This window comes from Haemaphysalis longicornis, unplaced genomic scaffold (assembly GCF_048455015.1).
Source record: "Haemaphysalis longicornis isolate Haplotype H1 unplaced genomic scaffold, Haemaphysalis longicornis Haplotype H1 scaffold_2, whole genome shotgun sequence".
NCBI lineage: Eukaryota > Metazoa > Arthropoda > Arachnida > Ixodida > Ixodidae > Haemaphysalis > Haemaphysalis longicornis.
In genome coordinates this window covers 237,210,380-237,225,644 of record NW_027526295.1, presented here as the reverse complement: position 1 = coordinate 237,225,644, position 15,265 = coordinate 237,210,380, and the positions used below count along the sequence as shown (strand labels likewise).

The 15,265-nt window shown below is 46.8% G+C and overlaps 1 protein-coding gene across 4 annotated transcripts in view; it reads right to left on the bottom strand.

The window, feature by feature from the left end:
• Positions 1 to 15,265, bottom strand: part of LOC144170195 (calpain-7-like) — a 37,101-nt gene that overhangs the window by 3,958 nt on the left and 17,878 nt on the right. For all 4 annotated transcript variants that reach the window (XM_077699826.1, XM_077699825.1, XM_077699823.1 and 1 more), the window contains exons 8-18: positions 15,142 to 15,227; positions 14,536 to 14,629; positions 14,255 to 14,401; positions 13,034 to 13,264; positions 11,704 to 11,848; positions 9,125 to 9,224; positions 4,864 to 4,993; positions 4,721 to 4,796; positions 3,525 to 3,733; positions 1,993 to 2,135; positions 811 to 903 (exon numbers count right to left, since the gene is read on the bottom strand). In XM_077699826.1, coding sequence (XP_077555952.1) covers positions 811 to 903; positions 1,993 to 2,135; positions 3,525 to 3,733; positions 4,721 to 4,796; positions 4,864 to 4,993; positions 9,125 to 9,224; positions 11,704 to 11,848; positions 13,034 to 13,264; positions 14,255 to 14,401; positions 14,536 to 14,629; positions 15,142 to 15,227 — 1,454 coding nt within the window. The remainder of the gene's footprint in view (positions 1 to 810; positions 904 to 1,992; positions 2,136 to 3,524; positions 3,734 to 4,720; positions 4,797 to 4,863; positions 4,994 to 9,124; positions 9,225 to 11,703; positions 11,849 to 13,033; positions 13,265 to 14,254; positions 14,402 to 14,535; positions 14,630 to 15,141; positions 15,228 to 15,265) is intronic.

Genomic DNA, 15,265 nt, shown 5'->3' with positions numbered 1-15,265 from the left:
AATATGCACTGCACACAGCTTCACCAGTGGTGTAACATGTCCTGGTGTCCTGTGCAAACACCTATCATGTATGCTGAACCTCCTCTCTGCCAGTGATAATGTTGATAGCATAAAGCTCCCCTCAACCAACCCGCCTCAAAATGCATACATGAGCATCACACACTGCCATAAAATGTCCGTAGTCCATACACGCCTAAGTAACAGTTTGGGCCAAGTAGTAGTCACAGCCGTCCCCAAAAACCAGCATTAACTCATTCCATAGTGTACCTACTCAAACTGATTACTAGTGAACAAGCCCTCGTGCAGCTCAAAAAAAGGGAAAAACAAACACCACGTAACGAGTGGAGGAGAGAAGTATGCAGCCCATGGCACATCTCGGCACCCTTTCATTTAAGTTATACTATAGCACACCATTTCATGGCAAACAATTAAACTTGAAGAAAACGGCAAACAGTTTCGTGTGGAACAATAAGAAGTAAGACAAAAGCAGCCATAACGTCCTGGCGTCTTCAATATCGCACCCAGATTTTTCATGCTGTGCAACCCAACCTTGCTCAAGATTCAGCGCTATGAAGCTCTAACTATGCTGCTTATATGACATTTCATAAGCAGTGCTGTTGACAGCGCTATCCTGATCCCGACTGTGACTTTAGAACTTAAAATAAAACTGTCAAGCTTGCAATTTTCACTTGTGTTTTTATTCAAGCCACCGATGTTAACTCCCTCCCCCACCTCCCCGGGGATCTCACACAAAGAACAAAATCAAAGTTGTCGGGTGTACAAAAAAAGGCAGCACAAAGGTCCACCTACTTGAACATTCCAGATCCTTTCCGAGAGAAGTAGTCAGGAGACGACGGGTTGTTAGCGGTGACAGTCACAATATCAAAACCAATTTGGTACTGCCTGCGGTAAGAGAAGACAGAAAGCACCACACATATACTGCAGTGACGTAAAGACTACACATGCTGCATACATTGCATGATTTAGTAATTCTCATCATTAAAAGGGCCCTGAAACCCATCTGCAGATGTTAGTAATTCTCATCATTAAAAGGGCCCTGAAACCCCTCTGCAGATGTCATGGAACACATAACGTCTTGCACCATATAGCACGAGTAGTCTCCGATGTGATTAGTTTTAATGAAGTCATCACATATCAAAAGAGCATATTTCTACCATTTTCTTCTGCTCCATTTGTAATACTGTGGTACCTACCGCTCTGCTGGCTAAGGACGGCTAAGGACGTCTGTTGTGTGCTTAACAACCTGGGTGCTTGTGGCCTGCTCACAATTTGGATAGAACTTTTTGACGTGAACAAAAATCAACGTAATTTACGCTAAGAACTGTGGTTGAATTTTGGTGTTCTAGAGGTTTCGCTCCAGCCTCATATGGCTGTAGCGAGTGTGTCAAGTTTTTGAGTTATGAAAATAAACGTAATCCACGCTAAGAACTGTGGTTGAATTTTGGTGTTCTAGAGGTTTCGCTCCAGCCTCATATGGCTGTAGCGAGTGTGTCAAGTTTTTGAGAGTGCTTCCAAGTTTCTTCAAAGCGCACGCTTCATGTTCCTGAAATGTGTGGCAGGTATGCATAGTGAAAACCGAGCTAGCTGCTGGTAGCAGTTTATGTGCTACCAGTGCTCAATGATAGCTTTACAAGATAAATTAACTTGTGAACAAGTCTGTCCCTATAACAAAAGCAGCTGTCTGTCCCTATAACAACAACAACAACAACAAAAAAAAAAAACACTTTTCTACTGGCAAATGTGCAGTTGGTAGGATGGCATACATAATGCAATGAAAGTGCATTAACAACACTCTCTTATACTTTTTAGCCCATGCTACGAACAGTGCCTATTTTGTTCTCTATTTCTTTTCCTTTTTGCCCAAAAGAGTGAGGAGAGGAGAAAAGCAAGCCTAAAATGTGAACCAGGTGTTTGCAGTGCAGTGACCACATCATCAATGGAGGAGGCGAGTGACAGCAAGGGGTGTCTCACTTGGGTCCTTTGAGGCTGACCAGCACCTGGTTGTGGTCGTGTGGGCTCTGCAGAGACACTTGGTACACCGGGTTGCAGCCGTACGTCTCGGGATGGTTGCCACACCCACCTGCCGTCCCCGCTGTCCATGCACCGTTCTTCTCCTGAGCACCACCGCGGAAAAGAGAGAGGAGGGGAGGGGGGGGGGGGGTTGAATGCACAGTGACCGGGGACACAGACTGACACCATTCTTCAGTGAGTGAAAAGGACACCAAATATGCCAAATCTTGGTGAACTGATGCGCCACCTCGTGGGCCATCAGTGTAACAACAGCACAGAGCCGTTCCCGACTTGCAACATGCACAAAAGAAAAGAAGAGGAACCAAATCGTGGTATAGTAATAACGGCCTCCCTTGCATCGCATCAGGTGCCTTGGAAGTGGGACATCATTTTTTGATTCATGTTTGAAGCGTGGACAGACGAAACACAAGAAGAGGACAACACGAGCGCTTCTTGTTTCTTGTCCGCGCTTGTCTTGTCTTGTCTTCTTGTGTTTCGTCTGTCCGCGCTTCAAACATGAATCAGATCCAACTAGCTCAAATTTCCGTTTTGTCATTTTTTTTCCTCAATGCGGCTTTTGTGGCCCTTTACTGATTTAACTGGGCAACGAGCAGGGTTTTTCTTTGTTTTTGCTACGTTGCCCCAGGAGGCCTGTATGCACTATATGATCATAAAATGAGCACACGAAGCAACATTGAGGAGCATGAGCACTTATTTAAAAATGTGAATGTAGGGCATAAGGAGGAGAAAAAAAAAACATTGAAGCTGCCCACAGGTGATCATTGGAAAAAAAAAACATTCTGCAAGGGTCACTCCACTGGCCAGTATGCTGTCTGCTTCTAAAGAAAAATAAAAAGCGCCATAAGAAACAAATTAAAGGTCTTTTTGCTGTCTGCAACTGAGGTTCAGATTGGGCTTGCACCCTAACCCTGAAAGAATCTTTTGCTGTGGCTTAGTAGGTAATAGCAGCAAGTCTTTATGAATAGGCTAGGTATCAAAAGATGCTGTCTCTTTCTTCTAGCTGTGGTTCAGAAAAATACTGGGTGCATATTAAAACTTATGGGGCAGTTTCACTGAAACAGGAACTGTAACAAAAACTACTCGGAGGCTTCCCTATGTTCCCTACTACTGCATTGCCCTTGAACCCCAGCTCACTGTGTTCCGCATAACTAAGCTTCAACCATGCATTCTTGTTACGACACTAGTTAGGTCTCCTAGTCATTACGGGAGCACTCAAAATGGGAAAATTTTTCTTCTTCTTTCTTTAGTACTCCCAAGTGCGCAAGCAATCAGATGCCAGAAGCAGCATTCTGATTTTTTTTTCTCCCATGGTGGGTGCCCTAACATCAGCACCTCGACTCAAATAAAGTTTATTCATAATCATCATCACCTCCCATTTACATATCGAGAGCCCAAGCTGACCTAAACTACAAGCACGTTTCGCCCTTCTTAGCAGAAGACCCGAAGATGAGAAGTGCGGTGATCCCGCCCACCTCGCGGACGTATTTGTACGGGTTCCCGATGGGTGCCAGCTGGAAGGGGACGCTGCAGTAGGCCCGCAGCGTGTAGTGGATGGTGTTGCTCTTCTCGTACTGCGAAACCACCAGGGTGTAGCGTGTGTCCCCGGTCTGGGGCACCACCATCTTGCACAGGTAGTGGGGGCTGTTGATCCGCACTCCGTCTATGAACGGCGGAGGGTCAACTGCAAGCCGAAATTAGGGAGGAAAAAAATGAAGAAGGGTTGCCAAAAGGGCTGGAATTTTGATCATGGAGATGTACAGTCTCTGTCAAAATTTCGTAGGCCTTGGCTAGTGTGGCCGGAGCAGGCGTGTGACCCAGCAGTTGCTGCTGTTGGCTGCTTGCGCGACTGAAGACAGTGAGGGAAACTTTTTCTCTTGCTTTTGTGGTATGGCCGGCGCGACAAGGGCAGCCCAAAGTGCCTGCTCTGAAGCAAAGTTCCAGCACTGAAAACCGGCCATGCGCTGCCCTTATCACACCCGCCACACTGCAAAAGCAGGAGTGAAAGTTTCCCTTGTTCCCTTTTGCCACGCAACCAGCTGACAGCAGCAACTGCAGCGCCCCTACTGGGTCACACGCCTGCTCTGGCCATAGTTGCTGTGGCCTTCAAATTTTTGACAAAGAGTACACTTATTCTACTTTCAACCGAACCTGAATTTATGCCTTTTCTTTTTTTTTTTTTTCCCAGGGGGGGGTGACAGGTAGACGCTGCAGTTTGCTGTGCATCCTGGCTACTCCTGATTATTTCATAGGGATAAAATACGTCAGGTCAAATACGTCAGGTACTGTGTATACTCATAACTACTCTCGCAATTCTGCAGTTACAAGAGTGGCTGGCAAGACGTCAAACTAAAAAATGAGTCACGGAAAACTAGGTAGGTTAAGATGCAGTAACATTAAAATGTATCGAATTTACACAGCAATTTTTCAGGCAATACTGCCCAATCACTCGAGCCCCTTCTAGGTAACTGTACAGCTACAGAGTGAAAACTATTCACACTGCCAGCCTGACTGCCAGACGGGACCAATTTTCGCCATAAAGCATGCGTACCAAAGGTACTGATAAAACAACTGTATTGTTCCACAGGGTTGCGAGAACTGGTGTAGAAAGACACTGGTTAAACCACAAGACCAACCTGCGGGTTTGCGACATACAATGCAATGGACTCACAGGGCAGGTACACCTTCTTGCCGTGGTTCTTGTACACGAGGAGGGCGATGTACTCCCGGTTGTTGGCAAAGTCCTCCTGCAGGTGCAACGCACAGCGTCAGTCAGACATCTGGGCTTGAAAGAACTCCACACGGGGTGCCCACCCTATCCGTGATGTGGCGTGTGAGCAGGATCCAGACCGCGCACCCAGCCCGGCTCAGCTCCAGCGAGAACTGCGGGTTCTCCCCGATGTTGTACAGGTCCTTGACGGGGCCTGTGCCCGCATTCCACGTCCTGCAGGGTCAGAGGTCAACAACTGGTCACACTAGCAAGCGCAAGGAAATATCCCAAAGAACAGGCTACCTTGTGAGACATGTACCACAAATGACTACAGAGTATGCTTGGGCTTTGTGAGCTTTTTATAGTATCCTGCAGAATGTGCGAAGGAAAGTTTGACATCCACCTGAATGCAGCCATACGACTACAAAGGAAAGCTATACAGCTTCCTCAGAAAATTCGCAGTTCACTGAAACTTACTCCACCTAGGGGATTTCCCCTAAACCTGGTCGATTAACACCTGTCCTTTCCTTCGAGTTGTTGATCAATTCGCTCTCGCGCTACAAACGACCAGCCTCCTGGTTAGCTCAGTTGGTAGAGCAACTGCTCCGGTTAAGCGGTGGTCTCGGGTTCGAATCCTGGACCAGGACAAATTTTTCTTCAACTGCGGAGTTTCTGGGGAAGCTGTATAGCTTTCCTTTGTAGCCGTATGGCTGCATTCAGGTGGATGTCAAACTTTCCTTCGCAGAAACTTACTGCACCTTGGGGATTTCCCCTAAATCTGGTCGATTATCCTGCAGAATCAACATCTCACACTCTACAGGAACACAGAGGGGCTCTTCAATTATTCGTCCCGCACTTGCTGTGGACCCCTCAAAAAGCAATCTGGCATTTGCTTCTTACATATACTCCTATAGTCTATAGTGCAGAGAATCGTCGGACTACCTGCAGACGAACCACGGTGCACCCTAGGCTGTAAATTGAACAGCCTTAGTGACTGCAGTTGGCCGAAAAGCCTGCCATGCTCGCCAATGTGGTCATTTGGCCAACTGCAGGTGCATTGCAATAAGCCTTGGGAGTTTGTCAACGGGGATGCACAAAGTGCTTTCACTATAACACCTTTTTCATGGAAATACGCTCATGCTGTCCCGCGGAACCTGCACTCAGGATTGGGAAAGTAATAGCCATGATACAAGTCACTTGTTGCTGACAAAGTCATTGCACAGTTAGGAGTGCATTACGTTCAGTTATTTAACTAGGATCACACTGAGAAATAAAGCATAAATAACTTGTATAGTGGCAGCATAAAGGTTTAAAATAAAAACTTGAATCTCTAATTAAATACCACTTAAAAGCATCCAGATAAGCATCTGCAAGCATAAGCAAATTTCAGCTTTAATTTTTTCAAGCTTCGAAAGAATGGAGCCTGACGATATTCTGAATACGACGGAAAAACCAATCAAATACTTGTTCTCATACCGTGTCTTCTTTCAAGTTTGCTTTTAAAGAAATGCACTGTGTGGCATGCCCCAGGCCTGCTACCACCTAAGCATATAAAGTAGGGGTGTGCGAATATTCGAAACATCGAATATTCGATTCGAATTTTTTGGTATTCGATTCGATTCGAACGACAATTTTATTGTTCGAAATATTCGAACCACCCAAAACTAAAAAAAAAAAAAAAAAATTCAGAGCGTGTCTGTATTGGTGTTTATTTACAGTGGACTCTCGATGATACGATTCTGGGGGTGCGAATTTCGGGATGATACGAATTTCCGAAAAGTCCCGGCGAAATTGCATCGTTTGCAATGGGAAAAATTTCGGCTGTTACGAACGGACCTGCGCGGCCCGGCGGAAGATACGAACGAGCCGCCGAGGCACCCGACTGCCGAACGAGCAAGTGACGGCTCTCGCTCCCCTGTTTGTCACTCTTTCTCCAGAAACGGCCGGGCTGTTGTTTTCTGCTCGCGAAAACGCTCTGCGCACGCCCAACGCGCTGACACCGCCGCGAAACCACCCCCACGCTGCGCGCGGCGCGGCCGGCGGCGTCAACATGGCGTCGGCTCCAGCCGCGAAGTGGCGCGGGCGCTCGAGCGACCGCTTCTAACCGCTCTTTAAAATGCGGCTCAAGGGAGACACGAAGTTGCTTGTGCGGTAAAGGAGCTGATAATGCATGCGAAAACGGTAGTATAAAAGATCATCCGCGCCGCTAGTGAAAGCGTCCATAAAATATTTGCCGGGGTGCTAAGCCTAACGATCTCCGGCGGAGCCAAGCCGGCTGTCTCAGTCTCATCGCAAGTAGTCAGGCTCCTCCATTCTGCCGCGCGCGTCGTGCGTCATTTTCTGACCGAGTTAGGCGCTACCGCGGGCGCGAAATCGTCGATGTGGGCGTGAAAATACAGCGCTCGCAGAGCCGAGGCGAGCGAATCGCGTGCAAAAACGCACCATGCGGTTCACGCTTGCCTGTTGCGGCGTGTAGCGAGCTTGGGCACAGCGAGTGAGGAGACGAGCGCGAAGCTTTACGTGCTCCAGAAAGGGCTGCTTTGCGACATGGGGGTTAAAAAAAGCAGAAAAAGCACGAATTTCTTCACGCGAAATTAGAAAATGAAATAAATGAAAACTTTTTTCAGCGCTAAATTTTTTGGTCTGTGTTGGTTCATACGAATTTCGGATGATACGAACATTTTTTGCGTTCCCGCGAGATTAGTATCGTCGAGATTTTACTGTATCAGCGCACGGCAATGTGCACGTGCTCGGGCATGCCAGCTACTAGTGTCTCAAGTGAGCGGCTGTTTTCGATATCTGGTAAAGTGGTGACGAGCAGGAGGTTGTCACTGCTCCCTGAACATGTGGAGCAGTTAACCTTTCTCCATGTTAACATTTAAGTGAGTGCAGACCTTAATCTGTTGAGTGCAATGGTATTGTGTAATTCCTAATTTTACTTTGTGTGATTTGTTGTGCAATAAAGTTGCAGTTTTTGTGCCTCTAGATGGTGAAAACATTAATTTTACTAAAAACAATAAGTATTCGTATTCGAAAAATATTCGAAAAATATTCGATTCGATTCGAACTTTGTTTTTATTATTCGAATTCGCTTCGGAATTAAAAAATTGATATTCGCACACCCCTAATATAAAGGCTAAACGTAAAAGCCCCACCAGATCACAGGACAACACACCAGAGAATGAGCACACTTTGTGAAATCAAGTGTTCGGTGGCAACCTTCCTGATCAGGCTGGAACACGACGCTGCAGAGATGGTGACGGCCGACTCTCTAAACTTCTCTAAAAGCTTTTTCAAATGAAAAGAAAAGATGTTTCACCTCAAAGAGGCTCTGTACACATTGACAGTGGCAAGTATGAGGCCACCTTAAGTACATTTAACAATGAAATACAAACACTGTGCATACAATGAAAGAAATGCCTTCCAATTCTTGTTGAGCACGTGCTTTGTGGAGCCTGGGTTGCCGGTAAAAGTAAAATTTCAAGTTATGCCATTCCCCCCCCCCCCCCCCCCCCCGAGAGACCACTCCTAAAAGGCATCAGGGCACACCACAAGGGTGCCAGAAACCCAGGTACAATGCTGTATTTTCACGCGTATAACCCGCACCAAAAATGCGAAAATTTCAGTGGCAAGGTAGGAGTGCGGATAATACGTGGGGGTTTTCCTTTAGTGCAGCTTCACGGCAATGCGCGTTGTGCCGTAACGCTCCTACGCAGTAGCACTGACTAAGCCTTCCATGGCAGTGATTTTGCAAAACATACAAGGACCAGGAAAAAAAACAAGGACAAGCGCACTCTTGATGCGCGTTGTGCCGTAACGCTCCTACGCAGTAGTACTGACTAAGCCTTCCATGGCAGCGATTTTGCAAAACATACAAGGACCAGGAAAAAAAACAAGGACAAGCGCACTCTAACAACTGATGCGCGTTGTGCCGTAACGCTCCTACGCAGTAGCACTGACTAAGCCTTCCATGGCAGCGATTTTGCAAAACATACATGGACCAGGAAAAAAAACAAGGACAAGCGCACTCTAACAACTGAATTTTATAAGTGAATTGTGACTTTCGCCTTGCAGTTAGTGTATTCTACTAGCTAAATATACACTTTTCCGGTCTAGATAGTACGTGATGTGTTGCTTGAGCAGTAGCTTTGGTGCAGCCTTTCCTGTATAAAATGTGCCAGCAATACACGAGGATTTTTTTTTTTCTTTTCCAGCGGGCTGAAAGTGGGGGTGCGGATTATATGCAGGGGCGGGTTATACGTGCGAAAATACGGTATAGCGTGTAACCGTTTGATTTTTAACCCCCATAGCATTCTACTGGGCAGGGCAGAAGGATGTATCCACGAGATTGGGAGGGTGCCTCACCTGTGCGTACAGTAGGTGTACTGGAACAGGTTTGGGTTCCAGTTGAGGTAGGCTACGTCAAAGAAGTGGCAGACCGAGTCGTAGTCAATCCAGAACACTCCTGCAGGCACAGAGTTTGGAGCAGCTCAGTGTTGTGCATCAAACAGACTTACTGCACTTGAGTATCTTTTTCCCATAAAGTTGTAAACAAAGCAGTGCTGGCAATGGAACTAGATTCCAAACAGTTGCAGTAGACTTGTTTCTCATGTTAGTGGACTAATTTTCAGTTTAGATTCTAACCGGTTTGCTGCACAGCGAGAGCTGTGATTAACACCACAATCAGCATGTGTCCATGCAGCAAGGGCTACACACCCTCACTCAAAACAATAACCCGTTTTTCTGAATTTTGAATCGTTAGAAACTAGTGATTTTCCCTGCTGCCATCCTGCAGCCTGTGGTTGCATTATGGGATTACGTATGTGCAGAAAATGACTCCCATCGTTTCCTGCCTCTTTGGTGCCTACTTGTGGAGGGAGCTTACATCTTGTATTGTCCCTGCGTGGCAGCACAGACATTTGCCTGGCGAGTTGACCAGTTCAATGGACCTCTTCTAAATGGCAACATGTGGCAGTGCTCATGTCCTTGTCATGTTACAAATGGGCACAATTTATCAAGCGCGGAACAAATGGCACCACATCAGCCCCACATCAAGTTCCCAAACAGTATGAGCAACAGGCAACATTGAACAGTAAGCAACACATGCAGTCTTTGGGAACACTACTGTGCCTCAGAGTTTGAGCAGAGCTCGGGAGGTTGAAGGCGTCCATGGATAGTATGAAAGGTATAGACACATATAGCTAATAACTAAACGATGCAAAGACTTTAGTGCTACATCAGACACCTCATTACATTCCTCTTTGCTGAAAGCGGATACAGTAAAAGCTCGTTAATTCGAACTTCCGGTTAATTCAAACTCACGCCCCAGTCCCAGCACAGCCCTGTATATTTCAATGGGGGAAAACTCCCGATAATTCGAACACATCGGTATTCAAAACGGTTAATTCGAACTGGGATCCCCTGGTTTCCATCGCTCCTGGCAGAAAAAGTCCGCCGACAATGATTACAATGCGTCGCAAATCCAAACCAAACCAAATTTACTAGAGATGCAAAATAACGAAACAGAAAAACTATAGTGTGGCGCACGCGGTATAGTCCTGCAACAACTTATTTGGCATCTACAGAGGGGGCTGCGCCACCGACGTCAGTGCTTTGGCTCATGCCACTATTATTTACAAAGCATTATTCACGAAATCACCTGCCACAAACGTGTAGTAGCGCCTTATTTGCAATGAGTCCAGAGGTGGCTTCTTTGCGTTCTGCCCGCGCAGTGTGACGTGATTTCCATTCATTCTAGCGCCCGCCCTCTAATTCGAACTCCGCTTAATTCGAACAATTATATGTTCCCCTTCAAGTTCGAATTAACGAGCTTTTACTGTAGTTCTGAAGTCGATCTGTAAATTTCCTCTACGAATTCGGAAAGAATATTTAACACCTCTAGGAATGCACACAGAGCCTCTGGGACCAGCTCAAGTGTCTACCTACACCTGGACATGTGACACAATGTTACCCTCATTTGCTCTGGAGGTTGTGGCCCTAGGAAAAAAGGAAGGGAGTAGGGGCGACAGGGCTGGAACAGGGTACATCGGTTTGGGAGCAGTACTGGGAGCAGGCAAAATTGCCTTTTGTAGCAGGCTTGGAGCAGAAATAAAGGCCTTTTGGAGCAGGTTTGGAGCAGCCAGAAAGACCGTTTGGGAGGGTGCTGGTGTGGGCTGCTGTGCCAGCCTCCTGCCAATTAAATTTAATCGATTTATATGCTATATTAGGTGTTCTACTTTGCACTAGAACCTACTCCGAACCAGGAACGCAGTTCTTGTACTGAATCTGGAAATTTACAACATGCGGAATTATCCACCTTCGGCTCCAGTGGTCACTTTTGGTTATATTTTCCACTGACTGTGGCGAAGCGGCTGGCACTGGCAAACAACTGTGCAATACAAGAAAAACAAGTCCAAAGTGAAAGCGGAGAAGGCGCGCAAAGCCTGCGGCCCTGTAGTTAAGGAAGAGCCAACTTCCATAACCGCTCATAGCCTTGATGAAACCGAAACATAACTGCATTGATACCGCAAACACAATGTTACGGGGCATCACGGCGGTCATATCTCGGTGCTCAATTCGGGCTCTGTGGCGCAGGGCAGCGCTGATAAACCAGTTTGGCGCAATAGAGGTAGTTGGGCACAGGATGACACACGTAAACAAGTTTGGCACTCAATGGTGCAAATGGTGCAGCTGTTCCACCTCTGAGGGGAGAGGAGTGGGTGAGTAGAGAGATGGTGTTGACAGGCAAGCAACACCTTCTGTTGCTGAACTCAGCCAGTGGGCTTGTATGATGGAAGTTTACTGCCTCAGTGCCAAGTGCATGATCCTGGGGCTTTCAATGCCAAGATCCCCCTGGGTCAGTCAACAAACTTGAACCAAATCACATCTCCAAAGCTACGAAACAGCTCAAAGGCAGCCCCTCAAACAGTGCTATGCCAACGTACCGTTGTCAAACATGGCGGCGTTCCTGGGGTCATAGCGCAGAGCCTGTGCCAGGGCGGGTGTCCAGCTGGTGGTGTCACGCTCGGAGTAGCGCCCTTTCCAACGCAGGTGGCTCCAGGGGTTCTTGAGCAGGAACAGCCGCCGGCCCTGGGGGGAGACAGAACCAAGACCCCCAACAAACAAAAACGCTGGGGTTAGTTACATGGCTAGGTGCTGCAAATTAGGTCACACACCTCTCTTAACATTTAGATTGGCAGTACGGAGCCGGGTAAACGAAAAATGTCGCCACTGACCCTCAGTTTTACATTTGCCCCTCACTGTCTGAACCCTATTGGGACATGAAAAAGGAAAAAAGGCCAGCAACAACCAAAAAAACTGGGAAGTTCACTATACTGATTACTCAAATCAAAAATGCATTTCTCATTATCGCACGCTTTCCATGTCGGCTTTCAATTCCCCCCCTGACGTGCAAGGACAATCGGCTGCCCAGCTGCGCTTGATGTAGCAGCGTCTAGAGCAGTCTCATGCTGGTTGGATATGACATTGTTCCCTCTCATATTAGCAAACGAGAGGTTACATCTGCAGAGCAGTGTGTTATCAAGTTCCAATGCCAAAATACTGTCACTGTATGTGCATGCTCCATCCCTCTGCTAAAAGATGCTGCCTTTTTATTAAAGCGCAGGAAAATTGGCAACTGAAAAATAGCCTCTTGCTTCTTGCTTCATCTTCCTTCTTGTTCTGCTGCTTAGGAGTAGGGTGACCAGCCACTGTCTCTTATGTGGGACATAAATCTGCGCAACAGAATTGTGATGTAGATCATAATGTTGCTCGCGACATAGGTGATCAGTAGTGGGCCATGAAGATGACGATGACAAAGAGGATTAAGTGGTGTATGCACACACAAACAGAAAAGATTTTGCTCAGACTCGCACACATCGTAGACTGCAATAAAATAAACACGAACAAGACTTTCACAAGAAGGTGGTGTTCAGCCAAATGTAGATGCGGCCACATAATGTTCACAAAGATGCGGCATAAAACACAGGTTGCTGATACCAGTTTATACTCAACTCCTATTCTTCTAATGCAGTACCAATACACCTTTTCTGCCTACACTCTCTGACAGGTGGTACTGGGGCAGTCAACCTCAACAGTGACCATAACCAACACTACTGACGATACAAACATGCCCTCAAGAATGGGAGGGACTGACAGGAGCCGTATAAACTGACAGAGGCTGGTATTGGCCCATTCATTCTGTTCAGTGGGAAAAACCCAGAGGGACCAGCCACATGCACGCGCGAGCCGACGAAGCCCGGCCTGTGCACCCACCTGCACTTCGCGCACGTCCAGCATGGCGTAGGCGTGGGAGGGCACCAGGCCCGACCGTTCAGCATCGGCCTCGCTGAGCTCCCCGGTGGCCAGCGTGACCAGCACGTCCCCCCGCTGGTGCCGGTCCAGAAGCTTTCCGAACAGGGCCTCCGAGTTAAACGGTGCGTCCGCGGTCCCGTGCAAGCTCACACGCTCGGGGATCCAGCCCGTCAGGGCGTGCAGGTCAATGTTCTGCACGATGACAATGGCAATACGGGGGGAGGGGTGAAAGGAGAGAGGGAAATTGGTTCTAAACAACTGTTTTTTTGCAAATGTGTGCCTTGTAGGCCCCAGGCCTTTTTATTAAATACCCCACATCGCCCATGTACACCTGCTGAGCATATCATGTCACACGTTACAGACAGACAGACAGACACAGAGCCAGTTGCAAAGTAATGCTTATGTTTAAACGAAAAAAAAAAATAGTTGTGTATGTGCCAAGATGATTCCCTAAAAAACAGTTGTGTATGTGCCAAGATGATTCCCTAAAAAAAAGCACTTGCTGGCACACTACCTGACAACTCCTTCCCAAGAGTTCTGGCTAAGTTTTTTGTTGTTACATTTGCAGTACCCAACAGCACTGGTGCATAGATTTGAAGCAGATGAGATATCACTCTGAAGTATTATTTCCTTGTCTAATCAATTTTCATTTCTCTTAACACTGAATTCAGATGTTACAACTTTTTTTTCTCAAATTTTAATTTTTGAAAGGAGGACAGAGAGAGAGAGAGAGAAAACATCTTTAATGGAGGGAATGTGTTTATAACTACGTGAGTAAAGTACTGATGTAAACACAGAACAGAATCCAATTTTTCAACCCCAACATGAAAAAAACACCACACAGAGAGGCCAACCCTCTAAATGTTCAACACCAAACAAACAGGCTGCTTGGGAAGAAAAGATTCTAAAAATCTCAAATTCACAATTCTTACCAAGTACCTACTCACAAAAACTATTTGAGATGCAATCACGCACCCTATACATATGATTAGACAGTACCCACATATGTCCCGTATTTAGGATAAAGTGCGCCCACACAACCCAGGAGCAACTTGTGGCACACATAAAAAATGGGTGACCACACGGCGCTTGCACAATCTCGTTAGCCCATCTTAAAAATTCTCCAACACAGCAGCGTTCCGAGAGTAGACCAAGTAGACATGATTTGCCAGGGAATCTCACCGAATTGGAGCCGGGAAAGTCGTAGCCCCCCATGACCTTCATGTAGGCCTTCTCTAGCAGCGAGACCCAGAACTCGTTCTTGTTGCTTGAGTACGAACAGAGCATCTCAGAGTGCCTGCCCATCGGCAAGTAGTCGTCAATCACCACCTGGATGAGAAGGAGGCACTTGCAGCTAAAAGACAAACTTGCCATGGAAACAGCAAGGTAAGAAAGGTAGAGAAGGAACAACTGAGAAGGGAGGAGAGAAAAGTTTGGAGCAAGCCTGACCGTGGCAACCCTACCTTCCTCGGAACACCATTGATGTTAAGCTTGACAGTGTATTTGCCACAAGGATTGTACACTGGCTGACCTTGCCGATTCTGGGGGAAGATTATGCTGAAATGTAATGGGGAAAAAAACACAGGCAGGGAATGTATTTGCATCAGCATAAACGATAAAAACCGTAAAACGAGGAATAAATGCGCATTAGTTGGGTCTCACCAAGACTTCCATAACACTGCACTTATCAAGATTTTCCACCGATCAAACGTGTCTTGTTAATACGGCACAAAGATGGGCAAGAAAACAGTTGCTTGGCCTTGTTTGGCCCAACTTGCTTATCTCACGGCTCTTTGCTCTCCTGCTAGCCATATCTGTTACTTCTGTGCAGGATGTTCAAATGCACGCCTACACCCTTTTTAAGAGCCGCGAAACGCTAGCTGAATTAACCAGTGGGCAGCGGTCAAAGACTCCCATTGCACTATATTGCGGCATGCCAAAAAGTGATTGCTATGTCACAAATATGCATAACGAAGGTCATTCTGTTAACGACATGTACTTATTTTATGCTTCCTTCTTTTGGGGTATATTCAGATACACTGACAATACGAAGCCTGTGCTGTTGTTACCTCGTGATGATCTTCTTTTTGAAACGTTTTTCGTAGAGGCCACTGACAGCCAGGGATGCCACGAAGGAGCAGTCCGAGACCACCGTCTGCGAGAAACACGAAAGGCACATATGGGTCGAGCCCC